The 26,181-nt window shown below is 41.3% G+C and overlaps 1 protein-coding gene across 2 annotated transcripts; it reads right to left on the bottom strand.

Annotated features, from left to right (window-relative positions):
- Positions 1–18: 18 nt before the first annotated feature.
- Positions 19–24,728, bottom strand: LOC121201015 (vinculin). 2 transcript variants are annotated; one of them, XM_041066605.1, is made up of 21 exons: positions 24,380–24,728; positions 14,916–14,986; positions 12,473–12,623; positions 10,940–11,048; positions 10,494–10,616; positions 10,163–10,323; positions 7,695–7,788; positions 7,425–7,572; positions 6,693–6,846; positions 6,406–6,581; positions 5,796–5,986; positions 4,689–4,888; positions 4,006–4,134; positions 3,717–3,866; positions 3,455–3,563; positions 3,051–3,353; positions 2,834–2,958; positions 2,415–2,600; positions 2,133–2,336; positions 1,899–2,003; positions 19–1,754 (listed from the first exon to the last, which is right to left on the bottom strand). In XM_041066605.1, exons 1-21 carry the CDS (start codon positions 24,545–24,547, stop codon positions 1,608–1,610), a joined length of 3,204 nt encoding a protein of 1,067 aa, XP_040922539.1. In that variant the 5' UTR covers positions 24,548–24,728; the 3' UTR covers positions 19–1,607. The 2 variants fall into 2 exon arrangements, with proteins under 2 accessions (XP_040922539.1, XP_040922540.1); XM_041066606.1 differs by having other exon boundaries at positions 7,695–7,785.
- Positions 24,729–26,181: the final 1,453 nt, after the last annotated feature.

Genomic DNA, 26,181 nt, shown 5'->3' with positions numbered 1-26,181 from the left:
ATACAGAGCAAACATACCTCAAAGTGCTATAAAATGCTTTATTACAAAACTGTGAACAATGCCTAAGCAAAATGTTGTTCAGTCCCATGTAAACCCAAATGAGTTGCATAATTTCCAATGTCTTTTTAAACAAACTTTCTCAAAGTTTGCATAGAACATGATTTGACTCCAAACCAAATGAAGCAGGTGTAATTTTATAGAAGGATAATGTACAACGAGTGTTTCGAACAAATCATCACCATGATGCCTTGTACCAATGATACAAAACATCTAAAAATGAAAACAGTTGTATCAGTTGCAAATAAAGTTTCTTATGCAAGGCACATCAGTTGGTATCAGATACTTAAAAAGACATATCCGCGTCAACAGTTTTCAGACATTTCAAAAGATCGACTACAGTTGCACCAAAAAGTGGCCAGTTTAGTGTATCAAGACATGTTACGACAACAGAAAATGAAGATTTCACCAGTTCCAGATGACGCTGTGCTTCATCTCTAAACTCTGGTAATTCCCTTGACTACCTAGGAGGAAGTGTGCAATTCATATATCATAAAAAAAATGATTGTACACAACGAGACAACAGGAGACGTACAACTGTGTGCAGTGTTTAAAAAAGAAAAACAACACTGGCAAGAAAAGCCTCTTCTGAAGGAGAATAATAAGCTTTGTTAGCTTGCTGCGACAGTCAGATCGTTTTTGGCGTATTAGGCCTCATACTGTAGCACAAGCCTTTTTATTATTACATGTAATCTCACTGCAACATGTGAAACAAAGCATATCTAGAGTGAGTTGAAAGCAAGCTTACAAGCGGTTTTCATCTTTACCTGCTGTAGAAATGCTACTTCAGTTAGCTTTACTAAATAACTAGCCCTTAAACTCAAATATGTATTGCTGACCAAAGAAAGACAACTACACTTTCAACGATCAGGGCAGACTTGTCTTTGGCAGAACTTCGAAGAAAATAAACATTGCTACACTTGCATTATAAAATGTAAAATAAGGAACAGTGTTTCTCTTTCATTTGTGATAATAAAGAATAGTGTAAACAAACATAATACCGCTGAATATATTTAGAATGTGCTGAGCGTAGGTCTATAGTGTACTTGTAACCACTCCTAAAGGTAATGTGCTTTTCCTAGCAAAGGTGAATGAATGAATGATAATAATAATAATAAAATTATCAGTACAAAGATATAAAAATGTCTCTTGAGAAAAATCTTTAAATTTAACTTACTGTGGTTTGCGTCTAGAAGAGACCGAAAACAATCAGCCTTACACTATATGAAATCCAACCTCTAATCAAAATATATATATTCCTGGGATTTGTCAAAATAAGCTTTAAAACACATTTTTTACACGCTTTAGAAAAAAAAAGACATTCCCAGTAAGAATCTAACCTATAACGCGCACTGACAGTCCCATTGTTTACATTCTAATAGAACAGCAACTGTTACAGACAGGACATGGGACTGATAAGGAAACTTTGCCCACATTAGGGTGAAGGGCACTGATATCATAGCTCCAATAAAGTATGTGTCTGTCCATTCAGTGTCCTCCTGGACAGCTGGACAGAACCAGCATGAGGCAGAGGAACAGTGGCCCTTCTCTTACTGGTACCAGGGGGTCTTCCTAACCCAGTGGAGGGTGAAACCTGCATCTGTCCGGATCTTAATGGAAGCTGCCTCAGCCTCCCTGACTGTCTCCTTCACAGACTGCATCAGGTTCTGAGCATTGTGGACCAACATCTCAGTGGCCTGGTGGAGAAGAAATGAAGAGAGATAAAGTAATGAGGGACACTGGAATGATCCTTTTTTCAAAGGCTATATTAAGAAAATGATGTGAATCGTCTGATTTGACACATTCATTGAAAAAAAAGAAAAAAAAAAAACACTGCTTACCTGCTCTGACTCCTCTTCGCTGATGTTGGTACGACCCAACATGGTGGCTTTGACTGTGGACAGGATTTTGAGCTGAGTGCTGATGGTAGGAATGCGCTCACACACCTGAAACGAGGTCAGAAAATCAGCGACCCACAGGAAGAATCAGAGCGAAAGAAACTGATAGCAAAACAATAACGTATAGTGTTACTACAAGTTACTGTTCAACCCCCTGACGAGGAAAACTGAACTGACCTGGAGCAAGTTGGTCCGGATACGCTTGTCAGTACACTGCTTGGCCACCTCCTTAGCCAGCCGCGTGACTTCATCCGAAGCCTTAGCGATGTCCTTGGCACACTGGATGAGGGCTCGCTTGTTTCCGCTGCCTCCCCGCACCAGTCGTGACATCTCGGCCATGAGCAAGGCCATTCGTTTGGCAGCACCGATGATGTCATTTCCCTATGCGGTACAACAGGAACATCATCAATACTGTCGCACAAGTCTTCAAAGTAAAAGTCTATGACTGTGTTTGCTTACTTTGCTAGACCATTTGCGGGCCTCGTCGTGGAGCTGCCTGGCAGCCACCATCATGGGCTCGTTGACCATATCACCAGCCTTCTGCTCAGGGAACTCCTCATCTTTCTCCTCTGGAGGAGGAGGCCTGGGGGGAGGAACCTCACCCTCTGGAAGAGGAGGCTTGGGTGGTGCTGCCTCATCGTTAAGCTAGAAGGACAAGTCAAAGTAATTATGGTTTGGCAGTTTGAATACACAAGACGTTTTTGGACGCTAAACCAAAGCAGCTTCAAATGATTCAAATGATTCACCCATGCTTTCAAGTTTTATGTACCATAACTGCCCTGCTGTGATTCTAGCTGTTTGTTCTCTGTCTCCTCTGCCAACTATGAAATAAAAAGGTAAAATGCCAAAAAAGTTAAAAAAAAAATCTGAGGACTTACATTAAGCTGATCCAGTTCAGGAGGTGGTGGTGGGAAGTCTGGCTCTTGTGGCTGGAAGGCCTCCCTGACCTTTGCTACAGCACCAAGGATCTTATAACCTGAGTCCAGAAAGCCCTTCTGAAGACCTGGTGATAAAAAAAACCCCAACACATAAACACTAATTAGAATGTTCCACATACATAAATATAATCTTAATATCTGTGCAACATCATCATACTTGGATCCTGGATATTTCCAGCCACCGCCTTGGCGTCCATCACCATGGGAGAAATTGTCTGGCTCAGTTCATCAGATGCAGCCTTCACCACCTCCCTGAATTTAGGATCCTCAGAGTTCTCCACCTCTCGCTTCGCCACCAGGAGGATGCGGTTGGCTCTCCGGGCAATGCTGGTGGCACCGGCGACCAGCATCTGAGGCTGGTGGTTGGCCATGGCCACACGGCACTTATCCAGATCCTTCTTGATGGCCTCCTCTGAGGCATCCAGTAGAGATTTGGTGTCGATGGCCTCGTCGACCAAACCTAAACATACATAATATGTTAATATAGGGAATTATGCTATGAGGTACAAAACGGGTATCATCAGCAATCAAATAATTGGCAGCATCTTTATGGTGACTTACCTGTCATTTTTTCCACATTATCAATCCACTGATTCTTCATGGTTTCAAAATGCTCATACGCAGCCTGGTTCCCAGGGTTTCTCAGCAGAATACGAGCGGCAGACACCACCTAAAAAAAAAAAAAAAAAAAAACCCAGTCATTAATTGTGAGTTCAATGACAACTGCTAAAGACTTGGCTCAAGAAGCTGGAAGCACTTAAGCTCCGCGACTTATGATGCAGACACAAACGGAAACTGATATAAACACTAAACTGCAACATACCTGTGGTGTTAAGTCTCTCGTTGACTTGACAGCAGCCTGGATTCCCTCCACTGTGCTCTTGTTGGCAGTGCCGACAGCAGCAGCCTTCTCTGCTGTGGTGCCAAGCTTGTTGGCGTGGTTCTCAAAGTTGGCAGCCCTTTCATCAAAGACCTACACATGATCAAATAAAGCAATTATCAAGAAGGGCAGTTAGAAATAATACAACATCCTGCCAATAAATATAACAACTGGTGTAGGAGGCTCAGTGTGGTGAGATCGTAGTGAGGAGCAGAGTGACTGTACCGCTGACCTCATCTCTGTTGGGGGCGTCCAGAGGGGCAGTAGCAGCCACTGCCAGTAACTTGATGGGGGTGGTGGTGTCACTGAAGATGTCAGACACCTCCTGAGTCATCGCCTCTTGCATCTTCCCCTTCAGGTCCTGGGAGGAGCAGGACAAACAGATAGACAGTTACAATCAGTCAGCACACTCATTTTTTTCCTTCCCTTTTCCCATAAACAACTGAAACTTCAAAACTGTTGGTTGTGTTGGTTTCCTATCAATGAACTGATGAACAGATTAATCAGCAACTGTTTCAGGGCTAAACTGATAGAAACACTGAGTATGTGTACTTTTAGAAACAGCAGGGATCAGAAGAGAGTAAGTACTGTAAGAAAGCACAGTTTTCAGGTTTTATTTGTGTATCTAGGAAACCATGAAAAACAAGTTTCAGGATGACATTATTTTTAAGAGAAGTTTCTCACCCCGTATCATGTTATCTTTCAACTTATTGCTATTACTGCATAACCTTTACCTATGTTAGAGTATTTTGTCACCATGGTATTACTACTACTACTTAAGAGTTTAGTATTTCTTCCACCACTGGTAACCAGCAGAGGGGGTTGTTTGTCTGTCTCCGTGTATGAATCCTGATCTACTGCAGTGAAGCTACAGGTCTGAATGGGAATGAGGCTGTTGAGTGTGAGCCGTCTTACTTTCAAGGCCTCCTGGAGCTGCTGAGCCACAGCACGTGCCTGAGGGGAGTCCCCCTCACCGCGGGCAGCCAGGTCGGCCAGCTGGGCCATGAGCTGCTCCACCTGCTCACATTTACCCAGAAGCTCCTGCCTGTACGGACCTGGAAGAGCGTTGGCCAGCCTGCGGCCCTCTGCTACCAGGCCGCGGATGGCTGCCTGGCCTGGAAACACACACACAGATGAATTGGTACACATAAAGACTCACAAAAAAAACAGCATTCTGCTCGTTAACTAATTAACCTTATGTTATTACCTCTGGGTGCATCAGCACGAGCAGACTTTTTTATGATGATTGTGTGATGTAAATACCTTTTTGATATCATTTCAGAGCATATTTCATGTGAAAAACTGCAACTAACAGATGTTTTAACTGTCATATTTTTGATTAACTGATTGTCTACAAAATGTCATAAAACTGTGAAAAATGCTCATCACAATTCTTGTTTTGTATGACCTATAATCCACAATCTGAGATATTCCATTTATAAATACGTAAAAAGAGAAAAGCTGCAAAGCTTCACTTTTTAGAAGCTGGAGACACATAATGTTTGGCTGCATGATAAAGTACTTAAATAAACACTGAAAATTGTTAATTGGTTCATCAGTAGTTAACTGTTCAGTGTGCTTGTTTATGCCAGCACTGACCTTGGCCACCTCCTGCAAATAGCTGCCTATTAAATGGTTGCTGGGTATTTTACTGGCTGCTTGTATCAACACCAGGGGGGAAAGAAACCAGTGGCTCCTTCTGTATTATTTCACGTTGTTTCTTTGAGGTAAGCATTTCCTCCATTATACTGTGTGAACCAATTATTCTTAGAACAGCCAGCTTCCAGCTCTGTTGTAAACATGTAAGATGATGTCCAGGTTTCAAGGAGACACGCCAAAACCAAAGAATCAAACAACACTCGTGGGCAGAGTGTTGGGAAATGTCAAGTACAGTACAAAACGTCATGTACACAAAGTGCATGGTCTGCAATTTAGCCACATGAGCAGGGGAAGGAATGAGAAGAGTGAAAGAGAAAAATAGAGAGAGACACGGATGCTGGTGAGCGTAGGAGCCAGACTCACCAACACCACTGTCATCCATGGTGGGATTGTCAATCCAGCGCTGTGCCTGCTCAATCTTTCCCTCCAAGTGAACAGCTGCCTTTGCAGGCCTGCTGTTGGCCACAGCTTTGTTGGTCTTAGATTGCATGTTCTGCAGAGCTGTTGCAATCTGTTTAGCCAAAGCCCTGGCCTCAGGAGTGTCACCTTTACCCCTATAAGGACATAAAAATAGCAAAGGTGGTGAGGTGATGTTTTATCATAAAGATATGGATGAAATAAGCACTTTTAATTGTTAGAGGTAAGGGTGGGAAAAGAACTGTTCAAATTATAGTATGAAATGTATACACCCAGATGAAGCAAAGCCATGTGTGCATGTGACAAGATGTTTAGTGCAGCCCCAGCAAGAACTGGAAGAGAATAATTGAAGAAAAATTGGACAGATAAAATTCCTCCTCTGAGGAATTTTAACTTCCAAGCTTAATAGAGCTTAATACATGTGCAGCTAAATTTCTCACTTTTTTTGCTGCACACATAAAATTGACTGAAATACTGAATTAAAGCATCAGAATAACTGTAACAAAGTGTGAAAGCAGACCAGAAGGGTTAGGGAGACGGGGGGTAAATTACTTACTGTCTTCTGAGATCAGAGAGCTTGGCAGTCATGGCAGCGATCTCTCCAATAGAGCGCAAAATGTCATCTCTTTCTTTGGGATCCTCACACATGTCTGCAATCTTTTTGGCCTCTGTGAGCAGGGCCTTGATGTTCTCCTCTCCCTCTGGGCCACCATTAGGGTCTGCCAACCAGTTCTGAACAGGACAGAAACATGAAAAACAAAATCAAAAACTCCTCTGAGCTGAATTCAGTCCTCTGACTGATTTTTAAAGACAAACACTCTCTTTTAAGGTGTAATGACTCACCTGTGCGGCATCGATCCTTTTGGCGATCGCCTGCTTGGAGTTAGTCATGGCTTCCAGTTTACGAGCAGCATTTTCCACCTTGCCAGTTAGCACGTCAAGACCTTGGGAAACCTGCTGGGCCTTCTGCATGGCAGCTGGGGATGCCCCCTGACCTCTGTTGGTGGACAGAGAACACATGAATACCACATCCTGCAGCATCGCTATGGTTTAAAAGACCACACATGCACACATTTTCTCACTTGCTCTCCGATCTAAGCATGTTTGTTTACGCCAAAGCTTCAGCCTTAGGGTCCTCTTGTTTAAGAATGGTATTTCTTAACATAAAGCCTCTATTTCCACACAAGGCTCAGAGGCATCTCTCAGTTTTCAGAGGAGTAACACAACCAGGGTTTAAAGTAGATTATGGATTAATACCAGACAGCTGCTTTTAATCTAGCATGACTCAAGGTCCCTGGTGACAATCAGATTTCATATCAGAGTGATATCACATCCACTCTTACACACTATAATCCCCTATAATATGCTTACTGTCTTACACTCGCTACCCTTTGAGGAGAGGAAACAAAACTACTATACTATACTATATAAAAATAGCATTTATCAATGCAAATATCCAATGAATATTTAATTACAAGCTCTAAGAATCACACAGTCTAGTGAAATCAACATGGACTATCTGGACTTGATATGATTATGACACAGGCACACAGAGTAGTGTCTTTTATGCTGTACCTGGCCCTCATCTCAGACACCTGGTCTGTCATCTGGCCCAGGGTCTTGGCCGTGCCCAGGATATCTCGGCGCTCCTTCCCAGCGCACAGTTCACCGACCTTCCCAGCTTCATCAAGGATCTGTCGAATGGCCTGCTCGCCTGCATCCCCTGGAAGCACAACATGCAAGGTCAGACACGTCAATAATGTCACTAAATTCAATTAGGATGTCAGCCAGAGGAAGTGATTAGTGGCAGAATGAATAGTTTGAGGTAGAGGACACGTTTATTACCTGGTTGAGCATTGGGATCCCTCAGCCAGTTCTTAGCCTGTGCCATCTTTGAGTCAATGAGCCCCAAAGCCCTCTTCATGGCCTCTGTGTCCTTTAGGTTTAAAAGACAGAATAAATTAATAACTTAAAGGGAATCAATGAAACCAAAGGAAACTAAAAAAGGAGTCAATCGATGCCCTTAGTCATCATGTTCTCTCTATGAATCATGACATGATTATTAGGGACACAGGAATTTCATGTTAACAGATAACATTCCTGTTAAAGGTGATTATTCATTAAATTATACTCCTAATTAGAAATCACGTCATGTTGATTTCTGCTGACTCACTGCTCACTGTTCTTCCCCAGCGAGTTACAGGAAAAGCTCTAGGTTCTCAGCATTGTCATGATAAAACCCACTATTCAGTTATTCTAGCAAAAGAAACACACAGCAATGTGTAGCATTGCTAACATCTGTAAGGCACAACCACGTAGCACATGCTGTTACCATCATTCTTTCCCATTGTCAATAATGAGCATGTCATGTTATAAAAGCCAAACGACTCTCCATTGTATCTCAATCAGAGTGGATGGAAATACAACAATCTGTCCAACAGCGGATGACTTGACAATGAGTCCACTCATTGGCTAAGTCTGCAAAACAAAGCGGAGTCCTGTAGGACATGGAGCAAAGCAGGAGACCAGAGCGGATGAATGAGTAGTTAAGTGAGCTTGTGTTTTGTTACACAAAAATAGGAATTCTGAAAACATGTTCTTCACAATGCAGCTTGAATCCTCATCACACAGTTCAGCAAGAGTTTCACAGCAAATTAAGCCAAAAAAGAACAAACACGCTTCTTGTTTTAAAAATATTCATCACAAAACATGTCAGAGCCCCCAAAATATTTACGTTGTCAACAACAACAACAACAAGTGCGTTCATTTGCGCAACTGTGAGTGTGAAGTAAGAGAGCTGAACAAGGGAGGGGAAAAACAGGAAGTGGAAAGGTGTTATGCTATATCACCAGAGCTGCATGAGTGCATTCATTACTGTTCAGACTTGTGCAGCTGCTGGTCTGTCGGTAACCACCAGAGTACGTGTGGGTGAAAAAGTTAGTGAAGTGAAAGGCACACAAATCAAGGATCTTTGCAGTCATACCATATGCAAACAGGCATTCATTACAGCCTACAATCAAGCACGCAAAATGGTGAGTAATGAGGATCATGTAAAGTAAGAGGCCATTTTTAGTGTTCATGGAAATAAGATTTGTGAGCAAACTGAGCAAAGTCTGTTGGATTAAAACAAAAAAATTGCCATTTATACAACAAAATCCATATCAGATTTTCTATGTGTCCTACTCCTGTGGCTGTTAAATACAAGGGCAGAGCAGAAGAAGCCTGGTTATTCTCATTAATGCCACTCAGATCAATACTGCATGAGTCAATGAGATCAATCAATAACCAGACAGGCTGAGGACATGCATGTATAGAGGTTTAAAATCGGAGCAGGATACACAGATGTTGATACAATGTCATGTTGTGAAGCAAAACAGACCCAAAAACAAAATTATACATACACAGATCAACCTTAAAGCAATTCATCCGGCTTAACACTTTCAATAAACACCTCTCTATTATCAGTACACTGAATATCTGAACTGCTAATTTACCCTATTAATAGATAGTTAACAGTTTATTCTCTCTACAGTTCTGCTGCTAAAAAGCACACAATGGCACCACAAAGCACAAGACAGCACACACATCTGTCAGACATGCTGCTGCACAACCAAGGGGCGAGAGAAGTAAGGCTTACCTTCTACAGGGGGTGAAGGGAGAAAGAAATGGTAAAAAAGAAAGGAAGAACGACATAAATACAAATGTTTAACTGGACATACCAACTGGGACCAACAAAAAAGTGTCAACAAAGAAGAAAGTGGCACAACATAGAGCCAGTTGGAGAATGTTGGGACAGGTAAGGAGCAGAACGTGCAGAGGTGAAAAATATGAAAAAAAGCCAACAGATTAACCGGCTACATAGAGAAAGTCCAAACATGCCTACTTTCATTATTGGCTGTGTATCAGCTTAAAATATAAAAATAAAGCATTTTCCACACCTGTAAACCTCAAAATAAGGTCATCCTGATGAAGCAAACTGCATGCCTTTTTAAGAAAGGGGAAAAATACACCAAATAGAGAATGACATCACTTTCGTAATCACTCCAGTCTGCAGCCTCTTGCCAAAGGCATTCTGGGAGTGTGTGAGGGCACAGCGGGTAGCAGACTAAATTAAATTTTTGCTCTTATAAACACTGCTTCCAGTTGTGATCAACAAAGAATGAAAAAAAAAACAAATCTGAAATACTCAGAGCAGCTCAAAGAGCAAAGCATTCTCTTATTCTTCATTTAGGTTTATAATAAAAGTGTGTGCACGTGACTTTGATGGCGACAGACAAACTGAAGTAAAAATCATATTCTTTTTTTGTATATACCTTGTTAGCCCAGGCGTCTTCATCCCATGACGTAAGCTGCAGTACTCTGATGATCTCATTTATCTCAGCACTCATCTTCTCAAAAGTGAAGTTTCGGTTCTTCAAGGCCTCCTCCACACCCTGGCTGCCAGATGTCTTGGTTGTCACAAATATTTTGATACCTGAAATATAAAACACAACTCACAATAAACAATTCAGTAGTTTCGCTCAATAATACTGTGGGCAGGGTGTGCACCGGTGTCTTTGCTTTATGTAAAATAGAAAAATGTGAAAATGGAGAAAAGGAAAATTGTGTTAGAGTCTCTGCTCTGTGAAGGTAATGTATGATTGCCTGAGATGAGGATGGGCAGCAGCTCTTTGACTGTGTTCATGGAGTTGACCAGCATCACACGGTGCTCCTGATGGGTCAGCTCCTGCTGTCGCTCATCGATCATCTTTGCCATCTTTGTCATTCCTGGACACAGGCAACAAAACAAGAGGCGGAAAGGAAAGGAACTTAGTACATTTAAACAAATGAAGTGTAATTTTTTAGTACTCATACTTAAGTATTTACATTTTTACTTTTACTCGTAAGGCATTTCTGTAAGCCATGTTGTACTTCTTATCTGACAGCTGGGGTTAGTGGTTAACTTACAGATGAGATTAAATATCCGTCTTGAGAAAAGGTCATGAAATATGACTTTTATTTATTTTACTTGGTAATGGAGTATTCCTGCATTGAGGTATTACTGCTTTTACATAATTTGAGTACTCCTGCTGCTGTGTCAGCAGACTGACCTGGTCCCAGGTTCTTTGTGTATGTGATCAAGTCCTCCATGGACTCCACCACCTCTGCCACTGTCAGGTACTCGAGGATGCCTTTGCATACACGGATTATTTTGCGGACCTGTGGTGAAGGACGGGATAAAACAACAACAAACGTTAATTTAAAAAAACAATGATGCATTTCCAGAGAAAAGCGATTATGCAAACCCCCCCTCACCCAAATTCACATTCTCTCTAATTACACTCTAACAATGCTGCCGACTGACATTCCAGCCCCTTTGTCCTGATTCACTCTAGCTTTATATGGACTGCGGGAGTCACCACTCTTCTATACTGAGCTGCATTTGAAAACGATGGCACCACTGACTGATGACTCCTGCTGAGTCCTGCTGACTGCTGCAGACAGCACTGGGACGCCTGCCTGATGTCTGCTCACAGAGAGCTGATCTGCAACTTTTCTATTTTGCTCTCCATCCCTGAGAGGATAAGAAGGATGGGCCTGATAGATGATACTCCTGCCTGGTATAAGATTTAAGAAGTGTTTGTGTAAGAAATAAGGGAGGTTCCACAAGCATGTCTGCCACGTTTACAGTATCTACCTCTGGTCTTTTTTTATAAGCAACACAGTACCAAAGAGGAAAGCAGGAATGGATACTGTCCTTATAGCGGAGAGGCCTGTGGCAGCAGGCCTCTGCCACACTCAAGTGTCCATTAAAAAGATATTAAAAGGCCTTCCAGCTCAGCTACAGCGCAATGAAAATCGATGCTACAACCCATAACCCAGTTACATGCTGTATTAGCTTTAATGTTCCGTCAATTTCTCAGCTTCTGCTGGTTTTAAATCAGTGTTTGTCCATATTGTGAATTATCCCCACAACTTACTATGATAAAAATACTGATCAAGCCTGGATTTTTGAGGCTGAAATCATTATTATTTGATAATAATAAAAATGTACTTCTTTAACAAACAAATAAGCACATAACCATTGCAATTTGTTTGCAGAAGAGATACGAAGATAGTCTGGGGCAGGATATTTGACAGTTAAAAAAATCGCACTGTGGTCAGCAGCTTATCATCACATATCAGCAACTCTGCAAGAGACGCTGAACTTGTGTTAGTCATATGAAACATCATTTTTAAATGACTGAACAGTGCAAGTGAGCAGAGAAAAAAACTAATCAAAGCACATTTTGCTTTAATGTTTTATTAATGTACTGGAGAAAACTCAGGGCACAAGGGGCAGAGAAATCAATTCTTCCACTGTCAAGAGTCTCAATAAACCATCACTGAATTCACATATGTTTCTGAAGTTAGGGGCACAACCACATTCTGCTAAATGCCGGACAGAATTACATGGGTGAGGTGTGCTAGAACACACTGAACCTCAAAGACTGATGAAATCTAGCAGTGTCACTGAATCAATATTTCTCTCCTGCCTGACCTCCTTGGTGAGAACACAGAGCAAAACAGGCTTCTGCTAGTTCACAGATTTTCCAAATAAAGAATGAATGAATGAATGAATGGATGGATGAATGAATGAATACCTCAGCCTCATCAAAGGTCAGGAGCAGGTCAGAGGTCCCAGAGAGGATGCCCCGGGAGCCATCGATGAGGTAATCCCGAGCAGGAACAGAGTATGGATCGGCTTTCAGCATGGAGGCAGCCTGCACCAGCTTAGTGCACGCATTCTCCACTCTGTGGGAAGCAGAAGACGATTGATTTGATGGCCAGTAAAAAATGTATATCCTCAAAACAAGTCATGCTGATGATACAAAGCCCTTCAGAAGCCAGATGGATATTACACATGGAAACAGCAAATTGCCTGCAGCAAAAACAGATGGAAGCTTAGGGATACAGCTAGTCATAACCTTCACTACTGTCAGAACAGGACTTCCTCTCCTCTCTGCTTTTCATCACATTTTAAGCAAATGCTAAAGTGATATGTGATGGAGTCTAAATCCAAGATGAAATACTTGGAGCAGCATCCCTTATATGGGTGTTAAATAGGGAATTCGCCTACAGTAATGCAAAGCCTAAAACAGCTATTCCTCACACATTTAAATATATATGACGGTTTCCAAGTCATGTGAACAGCTTATTCTAATCTGACTCATCCTAACACTATGGCCAGCAGTTTCCTTCCTCTGCCTGTCAGAGCTGTCTGACAAGCAGATTGTGTATGTACCCATACTCTTCACACTGAGCTGAAGAAAAATAGAAGAAAACTAATTATATTTATAAGTTCGCCAAACATTAAATAAATGTATGATATAAAAGTATGAAAACATGATGGTTTCACAAAGTGAACTAAATGTGTTGTGGTATTGCCATTATCCAGAAAAGAGAAAAAGTAGACAAATAAATTGAGCTTGAAGGTTCATTCTTGATTTTGGAAATATGAGTTCAACAAAAAAAAAGTCCTATCTCAATGTCCATTAGTAGATTTTTCCCCAAAAACTTTATCTCGTGAAATGCAACTGGAAGAAATCTACTCAGTGGATCCTAATTTGAGATTTTTTTTTTGTCATAAAGACTTATGAATGACAGAAAGGATTGGCTATTTCACTTTTAAACAAATCCTTGGGTAAGTAGGACATGGGGAGAGCAAATTGAGGACTGGGTAAAAATGAAACACATTTTTAACAATTCCAGTGGCTCAGGGTCTACGGAGAGAATGTGTCCGATGTTGCTTAGTTTGTAATGACACAAATTTGTGAATGCGGGCTAAATAAATAACATTGAGTGGCATATGTTGACTTTACGGACATCTGCAGAATGCCTATTTATGACAGAGAATCAACTTGTTTTCACAGGATGTGACTTGGGCCTCAGCAGGTGGAGCTTCACCCTGGCTGGCACTGGCCCAATTTAACCCCTGCTTCTGCAGAAATGTAGATGATTGATAGTTGCCTCCTTTGTGTGACGCACTCTGTGAACTCCAGAGCAGCAAAAACCACAGGCTCAGTCCTTTACTTCAGCCTTATACATGCCACCTGCATAGTATCATACAGCCATACTGCACAAAGAAACAGGCAACAAGCCAAGTCTCGACACTTCTTGTTCCCACAGAGTACTAACTTCCTACTTTTGCTTACGGGCAAAGTTGCCACGGTAACATGGGAAGGTTATTGCTATTTTCCAGACTTTAGGTGTTGCAAAGGGGCCAAAGAGGAGTAGCCCGGTTTCCATTCTTCTGAAGGATAAAGGCGAAGCTATATGCATGACATCAAGGCTTACATGAGTGTGTGACTCTGCAGAGCCAGCCAGCAGTGTCCTTCAGCATGCACTAGCGAGAAACAGCCATGCATTAACTGGACCCCCGACAGACACTATATTTAGTGAAGGAGACGCATTCCAGCACATGTGTTGATGGATGACGACAGGGTGACGATGTGACTTCGAGGCGCCAAACGCGTTGAGCCTCACGACCTGTGCCTGCCAATGCATTTCATCCCTGACCTTGGGGGCTCCCAGGACCCGCCTCTCCCTCCCTCAACTGTAGTCTCTCATGTAGTAAGGGTCGGTGAAAGTCTGTGATATTGACAGACAGCAGCTGGGCACAAGTTAATGATTTAGCTGATGTGGAGTCAGCCAGGGAAACAAATTCAGTGATTACATATGTACACTTCTCCTCTATATAAACTTTTTTTTGTGTGTTTATTTTGTTTTTCAAGAAAAGCAGCAGATTCGTATGAGGACACATACAGTATGAATTTGTGGCCCTTCTCCTTTAGGGTAAAGGAGCTCCTCCCTGGACAAAAAAAGTATCTATGTTACACCAGGGCAAGACTCTGAGGCACTTAACATGCCATGTCTGACCTTTGCTTGGGCACAACCAGCCATTACTGCAACAGATAAAGAGAGAAAGAGAGCCAAAGAGAGGCTAGTGGGTTCCACATCCTGTAGAAAAAGAACCACTTAATCTAAACACGTCTGAGATGTTTGTCACTATATTAATTCAAGGTGTGAAAGTGATTGTCTGCTTACTTGATAAAAGCTGGTGGCATGTCCCTTTTCATGATCTGGTCCTCTGTGGTTTGTACGGTCTCCTTTCCCACCTGGAAAACAAAGATATTTTATGAGTAAAACTGTAATTTAATGGAGCAATAAAAACAGTAATGTGCAATCGATGAGATGCAAATCACCATTTCTAAGCAACGTTTCACCACATTTCACCTAATTTTTATTAATTTGAGAGCTCAGGATGAATAATCTTTTATAAATCAGTCAGTCGTAACATAATTTATATTATTTTCCACAAGGTGAACGTAGGTCAACATAGTCACATTATGTCAACCGAAACTGAGCCATCATACAGCATCCCATTCTAGCAGTTATTACTGTAAATGGTGTGAGATTAATCAAAGGTTATTCTTTGGATATCTTTGCCTTTTTTGTTTGGATTTCATTGCAGGACACTGTGCTCGATGTGCAACCAAGTCATACCATGTTCTGTTTTCAGTTGACAGTATTTTAGCTATTTTTGTATTAATTAGATTGTTGACTAATTAGTAATTGTTAAAGGTGGAACTAGAATATGACAAACAGACTCCAGTCGAGACTGGACACACCCACCACCCCATGCTCAGCCCTGATGACTAGCCCATCAGTCATAAGGATTTTGTATCGGTCAACACTTTAAGCTCCGGCTCTAAGTTTCAGAAAAGTTGGCACAGTTGCACTTGCTCAGTAATGTTTAAAGTTTAGATATATTTCAAAGATTTATGCAACTTGAGCACACATTTTATACATCAATGGCATGTCATGTGCATGAGTAAAACTGTGTTACCACAACTTTCCCCCTAAGGGAGCTTTGTCTTTAATCATGCAGTTTTCCAGCATGATGTCCTGTTACTTGTCCAGCGGACCATTATTTCAACAAGGCAGCTGCTGGACGGACGCCAGGCCTCAGCACAGTTATAATGTGTAAAGCAGCTGAACGCCTCCTCTCCCTCAAATGCCAAAATGACTCACCTCCCCCACCATGACCTCAGCTCTGCAGGGAGCCACAATTCACCCACGTCAAGCTGCCACGGGTGAGGGATCACACACGTTCATACCGGAACATGGAACATATTGACTTGGGTTAAATGAGCTGCATCAATGTCCAACAGGGAGATGTTAAACCTTTCTTTTACATTTTAAATTATTATGTTAACAAACAAAAACTAAACATGCAATTACCTCACTGTCACACACATAATTCAACAATATATAACATTCTGAATATGTTTCAATGTGCTGAAGAAGAAGCCCTACTGAAAATTATCTTTAAAAAGCAAACTCTGCTTCTATTTTGGTTATTTAGGATGTAGTCATGATGCTGTGGTGAGAAGTCCCGAGAGCTCGTCAGTGTGTCCGACTACAGGCAGTAGCACAGCCATTCCAGATGGTTGACGTGGTGGCAGCAGACATACATCTCCCCACTCTCTTTTCACTGGACCAGAGGGGACTCTGAGTAACTAAGGGGTTATAAATTAGGGCCAAAGGTTGTGCCAAACTAAAACTGGACCTTAGCAGAGGCTGTCCATGTCAGAGTAAAGTGGCAGCGTGCATATGCCACCCAGACATTCCACCAATGAGTGGCTCTGAACAAAAGCCAACAACAACAACTAAAGCTGTTCTGTCCCGTTCAACTAAAGGGCAGCAGGGCTACACAACAGGGATATAGGGCACAGACAGAGCAGTAAACATATGAGAGGAGGGAGGAAGTAATACAAAAACCTTACAGACTCACCAACACCACAGAAACCTTCTCTAAGAAAGCAATACTGCTGTCTGACCTTGATGCTCAAATATAACAGTCAAGCATGTTGCAAAAAGTTTAAACCAACTTCCAGTGCTGCAGAAAAATCTGCAGTAAGCTGAAATCTGAAATAAATAAAATTTACTTTACATGCACTTAAACAGCTACTTGATTAATCATAGTTTGTATGGTACTGAACTACAGTTCTGACTGAAAAAACTCACCCACGCTTGTGTAGTCTTACAACAGAATTACGATTTATTAGAGATCAAGTCAAGTTTAGACATGACCTAAACTGAACAAAAGACACAAGACAGATTGACTACACTATAGGCAAACAATGTGGAGGCCAAAAGCAGAGTGTGAGCTGCATTTAATGAGCGCTGAGTCATATTCTCCCCAAAGCATCAGGCAGGAGTGTTTAAAACCAGGCAGACTTGAGACTTTTGGTACTGTATTCAACAAGTCGTCGCTATCTTCCTTTTCCTGCTCCCTGTGGAGCCTCTTCCTGCTGTCTGAAGTTCAAAAACAGTCCTCCGAACAGCGATCCAAACAATTTGCTGCAAAAATAGAACAGTGACCCAAGTTTATAACTGTTGTTGTCAAGCAGTTTGTGGTGCCTGGCTGTCTTCCCTATTTTGAGCCTCTGTCATTATTTTGGACCACATACTTATGATACGAACACTGACCAAACTCAACATTACGGCTGCAAGTCAAGATTATTTTAACTATTGATTAACTATTGATTAATCTGTTTTTTGCTGTTTTAGCTTAAAAGATGAATAGTTATTAAAAAGCAGTGAAAATGTCCACTTCTAGCTCCCAGAGGCCAGGATAATATCTTCAGATTGCAGGTTTTGTCTGACCAGCAGCCCAAACCCAAAGATATTCAATTCACAGTAATATATAACTAACAAAAAGGGAGATCATCATACTAGAGAACCTGGACCTAGCTAATGAAGTGAACAACTTCTTAATTATTAAATAAAATGTAGTATTATTATTATTATATTTGGCATCTTTTATTTCATTTGATAATTGAAGACAGGCAACAAGAAGGAGATAGGAGGTGACGATATGAAGGTGTCAATTTTCAGCTCTTTTTTAATCAGAGCTGAGACACAACCCAAACCACAACATAGCTATCTCTTTTCTTGAATAGGTTCTAGCAAACCACTTTGAGGAAGGGTATTTGTTTCACTTCAACCTTCTTTTTACAACTTTTCACTGATTCCATGTCATTTTCTTGCTGTCACATACAGCCCTACAGACTGACAGTCCCATTTACCATTTTTATCTGGAGTGGAAAACACTGACAATCCTTTTACCATCCAAGAGAGCTGTGTGGAAACTCTGTGTTGTGAAGTAGCTTGATAAAGTGGCTGCTCCTTCAGAACAGACTCTGCTTTGTTGACAGCAGCCCATCGCTCTGCCGGGAGAAGAAAGGCCACTCTGAAAAACTCAAGGCTGCCAAGACACAGTCTGCCTTTCACATGTTGGGTAGTTTTACACAATGCTGCGTTAATCATGGTGAACAAAGATCTACAATGGCAAAATTCTGGCAAGCGCTGTCACCGCTGCCCTTAGCAATGTCCTATAAATAAACATATCTCATTCTGCACACAGGTTTATTTCCTCTAAGTGCAACTCAGACACTGATTCCCACTCTAAGTGACTCTGCACTGACTCTGATGAGACATGCTCACGCAAATTGATGGCAAAACACTCCATTGATCCATAGTGTCAGATCCAGCAAGCGTTGCGTTCTGAGATACCAAATGGCTTTTGACTAATAATGACTCAGAGGGGCAGCAAAGAGGTTGCTCTGAAGGTCAGCACCTTAATCACTCATCTGTCAAGTGGTGTCAAACATGGTTTATTAATTTGGTTCAGGAAGTAGCTACACATGGGGTGTACAAGGCGATGAAAGTCACAAATCAAATGGCCTGCTTGGCCGTGACCAAACAGGCCCCACAGCCAGGGAGAATATATCACAACTATCTATCTCATGTTACAGGAGCTTAGCAGCTCGTACAGTGTTACTAGGGAGCAGAACTCATCAGTGTGAATCCTCCTCTTAAAAAGAAGAGTGAGTCAATACAGGGCTCGCCCTAGAAGAGCTGTCATTTCCCACCACAACAAGAATTGCTAAATGCTAAAGAAATTATATTACTTATTACTCAATACTGCCACTATACAGTGAGTGTACGAACACGATGAAACGATGAATTGTAAGTCAAATGTTGGAAAGAACTGCCCATTTTCCTGTTCAAACAAGCTGCAAGAGGAAACAAAAGTCTGCAGTTGCTGTGTGGTGTCCAGTATCTAGTCTGGAGAGTGGCTGGACAACAGCATAGATTTCTGCTTGCATCTCTAAAATCCTCTGTCCATAAATGTGACATCCGTACAGAGTCCAGAAGGTATCCAGGCATAGATTGTTTGATAAGTCATGCACATGAATTAGTATTAGTATTTCTTGTCACGAATTAGTCATTCATGCCCTAAAATGAATAATTTTTGTGAATGACTTATGCTTCTGGTGTCTTTTTCAATCTGATTCAAGCCCTGGATAAAGGTAAGACTGTTTGCCAGCTTCATAAAACAATAATTTGAGAAGTCACCTGTCAGCTTATTGCCCAGTGTGAGGCACCAGGGATACCACAAATGAGTGGAACCTCATTTTTACATGACAGGTAAGGATAAAGCTACATGAGACGCATTCAAAATAATCTGAATACTTCAAGTACTTCTCATTCATTTGAACTTAACTTTTTATTCTTTGGAAAAGTAACAGTCCCAGTGAACTGAATTGTTTTGAGAGGGGTTTCCCTTTGCTGGCTCACACTCCTGTTCCTGAGAGGGGCCGACAGCTGCCAGGTCTTCCTGACTTGGCTTCCTGCATTTCCTCATCATTTCAACAGTCCTCTGCAACCTCCTCGCCTGATAAAGTTTCCTCAAACTGATGAAAAAATAGTCTTCAGATGAGGTATGAACCCATAAACAAGTCATTTCTGTAAAGTCAATATTATCTCTTTTCACTGGAAACTATGCAAGCACTGTCCTCGTATTGTTACCAAGACGACAGAATCAAATGGTGAGAAGTTTTCCTTTGACAAATTGCAGGAAGCTTGGAGTACCAGGTAATAGGAAGTGTTTTCTTTTGTACGCCTTTAAGCACTTTAGTTAATGAACATACTTGTTTCCCATCTGTAAAGGATTAAAGCAGTAGGTGAATGACTTTTCAATACCTCATCAAATACGGATCTAACCACAGTTCAGTATTTATAAATATAAGACATAAAACTCCTCAAATGCTTCTCCATGCTTGAGATTGAGGAAATTACTGAACATTGCAAAGTGCGTCTGCAAAGTGCAACGTGTGTGGCTGATGTTCCTGAACAACAAGTGAAATGTATTTAGCCATATTTTTCACACAACTCAAAGACTATGGTTGAGCCCACCTTCAAAGTAATTGCATGTTTTTTGTACTGTTGCATAAAGTTTCTTTGTACTGCAGAAGATGGTAGCTTATTTTTTTTTAACTATACCGTGACCATACAGCCACTTAATGATCTGCACATAGGAGCGTCTTTGTAAACCAAGTGAGCCTTGTGATCTGTCCAAACAGGAAGACAAACACTTAAGACTTCATCCTCTCCAGGACTCTACATCATTGGCATTCTTTTCTTTATCCGCCGCCTATAAAATGGAGCTATAAAAATAGTGAAGTACAACAGGCCTGAAATGAAAAGGACATGTTTAGTCAACTAAAAAAAAAATAACAGCTGACCCAGACAAGCATGTTTTTCTTCCATTTACCCCAGTTGTAAAATATCTGAACTCTGAATCACCTAATATACAATATAAACACAAGTACAATGAATTAGCTCTAATGAGCTCAGCAAAGATATTTCAGCTCCACATATTTAAATGTAATGGTTTCATTATGATTCAGAAATCGCTTTTCTCAACTTGAAACTGAGAGATATGCAACAAAACTAGAATCATCCCCTCAGCACCAAAGCTGCATAACTCTAAAGAGGAAACACTGGAGTAAGTTCTTCATATACAGCTTGGGCAAGTTTGTCATTGTTGCACCGGGCTTGCTTATTGCTCAAGCACTGAATACACCATCTCTCACACCTTTCCAGACCATCTGCCCACAGCCACATCCTGCAGGTAATGACATTTACCAGCATAAAGCCGCATGATGGGTCAAACACAGATCACAGACACAGATAAAGCCGAGATGAACATGCCGTGAACGCAGGCTTTTCTCTGTTAAGGCTTGTTGACTGACAAATTTACTCAACATTTCACTCAAAGGATCATCTCAGCCCCCCACACGCCCCCTTTGAGGTAGGGTTCCTGCATTCCTGCTTGCTGGGAATTTTTCACATTCCTCACATTCATCTTTAATTGAGGTCTGAAAATACTGAGGTCAAAGATGCTGAGCACTTGTGAAGGGTCTCGGTTAGACCAAACATATTTGACTCACAATGCTTTGTGGTCTTGCTACGCTTAAAATACTGGGTCAATTTACGAGGGTCGCTCTTTCATCTCCATGCATCTGGAATAATAAGATTAGGCTCTTTCAAATTAATAATTTAAAGGTCTACACATTTATCACAGTCAGTGCACCAGATCTCCTCGGACAGCCTTATGCATCTAAGAACATTCTGAAAGCTCATCGTCCTTTTCTTTGTCTGACAAATGAAAGTAACCTGATGCAACCGTCAGATCTTGAAGTTTGAAAGGTCCAATCATTTGTCACTCGCTTTCAGTCAGATTTTTAGGTCATCCAAAATTCAACGTGATAAACTGTCGCTGAAGAGTTTTTTAACAGAGATTATGAAGAAGGAAGTCTGCGCAACATGTGGTTTTCTGGGCAACACACAACGAGACAGACAGCTTTTCTTTGACACTGCGGAAGAAAAAACAGAAGAAATGCAATCAGACAGCCTCATCCCTTTCCCTTCCAAGGATGATACTATCCTTGACAGTAATTTACTCTCCATTTAGTGGTTTACTTGAAACTGACTGACATGAAGCGCAAAAATGAATGCTACAAATCCAGCTCATGGAAACAACAAAACATGCAACACATGGAGAGTAAAAAAGTTTTCTCATTTCAGCTTTGCAATGGATGACTAACGCGACTGGTGGGACTGAAACCAGAAGAAAGTACATCTGATCCTTAACATCAGTGAACTCATAACACTGTCCATGTTGTAATGTTGCTACAGCAACTGGAAATAATTACAGGCCTATCCATTCATTCATGCCACTGTTGGAAACATCTGATCATGATTCTGAATGTCCAGAGAGCCTAGATCATTTCACCCCAAGCGAGTCGAGGTTTCACAGGACATACATGTTAAAGTGATCTGATCTCTAAATTTAAAGCTGCATTCACTGATTTTCTTACCACTTGGGGGCCAAAGAGCTTTAAAACATGCTGACAGACATTCAGCTCTGACATATCATGGTTTGCTAACATTTGACCATTTTCAGATCTTGAAACATTAGCATTTATGACCTCCAACAAGACGGTTATGTTTTCACACGTGTCATTTTAGCTAATTTCTCAGGAAATATTGTAGAGATGTTGATGTCAAAATTCAGACATATGTAGAATCTGGTGGAAGAAAATGCTGAATCCACCTTACACACAGAGGTGTACTTACTATGTTTTATGACAAATAAATCATTTATGTTATCAGACTACTTCATTTTTCCTTTTATTTTTCTATTATAAGAGCTAGACAAACGCGCAGGATTGTTTGGCCTTGGCGGAGGTATGTTCTCTACTGCGTGTCATTCTAGTTTTGAGTCATGATTCCACTTCATGAACGTAAGCCCATCTCTGCCTGTTTAACTTTGACACCTAGTTCTTGGTTCTGAGCAGGTTGCGCACAGCGGGTTTATTTGAGCCTTTTGCTGAAAACAGCTTAACTGTGGCTTTTCAAGTACATCTGAGTGCAAACATTTTTATTCTGCGCGTACGCTGATACTGATACTGATACGAGGTGTGTCTGATTTTCTTTGACATTACAGACCCTTCATCATAATTCCTTTGAAGGAAAAACTAGTAGAACTGTTCTGTTACAACCTCTTAAAAAATATTTTACATGCAGGAAGGAAGTCTGGTTGGTGTAGACATAAATAACAGACACAATGGGGTACAGACCTACAGTTTCAGAGTGGGCATCTGGCATGAGATGGTTCTGGGCCATAAAACCTACTAAATAAATTGCAGGCGAATGAAGCATTCCTTTGCTGACAAGAGACGCCAGAGAAATTGTCCAAATTTCTCGCCCAACAACTGACAGAGGCCGTATGTTTGACGAGGCTGGCAGAAAGAAAAACACACAGGAACCAAGTCTGTCTTAATATAGCCTCTATCCCTTCCTTTCCTTAAAACCACAATATCTGACAAGCCCCTCAGAACAGCCCCTCATATCTCCTTGTTTCCTTGCTGTACAAAAATTTTAGGAAATGACCTTGGCATTTCCTGAATTGGTGCCATGATAGTTACAATGTGGCCTTGAGGAACACTACTGTGGTTATGTCTTTTTTGATTCTAAAAATACCTGAAACTGCAGCTGCATCTGATCAAGGGGGTTCGTGTAATTTAATGTTTTCAAAAGACAGTCTCATAATTAATGCCTCCAAAGACATTTTAATTGCTCTGTGCGGGTAGAAAAGCATCATGGGCACCAACTAGTTATGATAATGTATGAGAATTTGCCATAGTGCCTCAAAATTGTGGCTACTGTACCTCTGCCAGGGGGATTGTATTTTTGGATAAGTTTTGCTGTTTTCAGGTTTTCACAAAAACTTCTAAACAATTTTGGTTAAATCTTGCTGTTCTATGTTCTGGAGAAAGTAAAAAGGGTGATGCAGGAAGAACATAGCCAGGTTTTCTACTCTGACAATTTACTGGGTCACAGAATACCATGTAAAGCTAGATCTACATGTAAAAGACCAATTTTGACACATAGGGGGGTGTGTAGCCATGGAGCTGTGCTTCTGGTCCCATTTAATTTTATTTCATCACGTTAGCAGACCACTGACACCTGACATATAACATTTATGACTTGACTTTGTATCAGTGCTGAATGACTTTTCCAGCTGTCCCATGCAACAGTATGTAGATCCGTCTGAAAGTTTTGGTGGCATATTATATGCAGGGCAATGAACTGTCCTACCTACCTACTCTGTGATTTAGTGAACTGAGGTACATGCAATCAAACGTCTTCTGCCCTTGAGGTTCATTCATACTCTAGTTTACAGAAATATTCAATGCAATCAGTGCAGCTGCTGTGTGAACTGGGTCAAACGGCAAAGCAACCCACTGTAGCCCGCTCCCCTACCTGGCTCTTACATACTAGCAGCAGTGCCTACGTCAGGATATGGCAGTCAGCTACAGAGGAGGTAGGGCATATTTTCAAGGGGAAAAGGGCGTAACTGCCCTGTGCCCCGAGTCAAACAACTTCAAGAAACTTTGAGAGCATGCCTAACATCTTCCCCGCCACTACATGCATAAGACACAGCTAGCTAAATTCGTATTGTGGTCGGTATGGTGTCTCAGAGCTCTCAAGTAAGTTAGTGTAAGTGTGGACGGTGTGGGACAAAGAGCGACAGGTAGCCTACTATACACGCCGAGTTTAGGCAGACTTTGCCAAAGGAAATTTTTACTTACCCGAACAAGGTTACTCACAGCCGCCTGCACGGCGGCAACCGGCGCCGACAGATCTGGAATAGCTTTCCCGTCAACTTCACCTTCTTCGTGCATTATCACCAGATGGGATATCTGCTGAGCCACCGGCTCCAGGATACTTTCTATCGTCTTCGTGTGAAAAACCGGCATGGTGACAACTTTAGACCACTATCCAAGAGAAAAAGACTGGCTCTCCTACCACTTAAGGCGGTTTACTCCCAAACTCCCGCTACAAAAGCCTAAAAAAACCAATCCCGGTAGCTTTTTTTCCAGGACAGTTTCACCCTCCGGTGTGAAGACTACAACTACTCACGTCAAACCATCAACGTGAAAAACTCCCAGCCACAGAGTGAGCTCGAGCAATCTAAACGTCAAACGAACGTTATCCGCCCTCTGACCAACCAGCGAGCGGGAAGATAAGTTTCCTGGTATCTGATTGGTCGATTGGGGTGTCACTCTGTATCAGCACCTCCCGCTTCCACACAGGCGAGTTTGTTAGAAATCCGAGTGCTCCTTAAATTACGTAATAGATTCTCATGCCCTAAAAAGGGAAATATGTGTCTACTGTTTGTGAGGAGTAGATTCCAGCAGCTGTAAATTACAAAGTCAGACAAGCTCTTTTGGCACTTCAGGAGCAGAAACTGGAGCGGTGACTGATAAGAGATCGGATTTCAACAAACAGCATAAAAGAAGATTAACCTTTTTAAACTTCAATCTGATAACTCTAAATACATTCATGAAACAGGAAGAGGATGTATTTTCGGTTCTATTTTGTAATCGTAACACCACAAAATAATTTATAAAGATGCAGTCTACACTCAATTGTCAGTTTATTAGAAACACCTAGGTAAAACCAATGTAGTCTAATAATAGTCCTGCAATAAATCCTACAACACCTCTTTAACACAGTTTTAACAAAAACTGATCATTGAAACCCTTATGAAAGACTGATTGCAGACTGATTGTTGTAGTAGTATTAGGTGTTCCTAATAAACTGACCGCTGATGACAAGTGTGAATGAACATTTATTTCAGTTTGGACGGAATGAAAAAAAATTAGGATGTGGGTGTCATCAAGAATAGATGACTGAATTACATTGCCACTTACTGTAGCTAACGCTAACCACATTCAATTGTTTACAAACCCAGGACAAAGCTTTGTCAAGAGCTTGACATGGCATTTTTTTCAATTCCTTCCCCATTCCAACCTCACACCCTGAAATAACAATATTTGAGGATTGAAAACCAACTGCCAAGGAAAGCAGCTAAGGAATTCCCACAGAATCCCAAGAGGGGTTGCAAGGCAGCGGCCCATTGCCTAAAAAGGAAGAGTCCAAAATGGAAGAATCAAGGAAGTTACTTTGTTTGAACTCTTGTAAACATACAAGGGGCTGATATGCGTTCCTTTTATATAAGGGGTTATTATACCAAATGTCAGTGAAAGATGATGACACTGAGCAGTCCTGGATTTCACGGTTATCTTGACTTTTAGTTAATGCAGTAATTCCTTATGTAAATATGGCCACAAAGGCAAAACTGCATATTCAATATATAATTTCTCACTTTAGAAATCAATAATTTTCATGTCTAGCCAACTTATACCTCGATGAAAAATAAATGGTTCAATAGACACTAACACCGAATATATTTCACCCTGCATCTCCCGAAACTCAAATAAATGGACCATCTAGCGGAGTCATCCTGAATATAGACATCAAAGATGGCCTGTCGTTTCCTCAGCTCTCAGGTTACTGACAAGGTCGTCCCGTGTGTCCATGCTGGAAT

This window comes from Toxotes jaculatrix, chromosome 21 (assembly GCF_017976425.1).
Source record: "Toxotes jaculatrix isolate fToxJac2 chromosome 21, fToxJac2.pri, whole genome shotgun sequence".
Taxonomy (NCBI): Eukaryota; Metazoa; Chordata; class Actinopteri; family Toxotidae; genus Toxotes; species Toxotes jaculatrix.
This window is presented reverse-complemented; position numbering and strand designations above follow the sequence as displayed.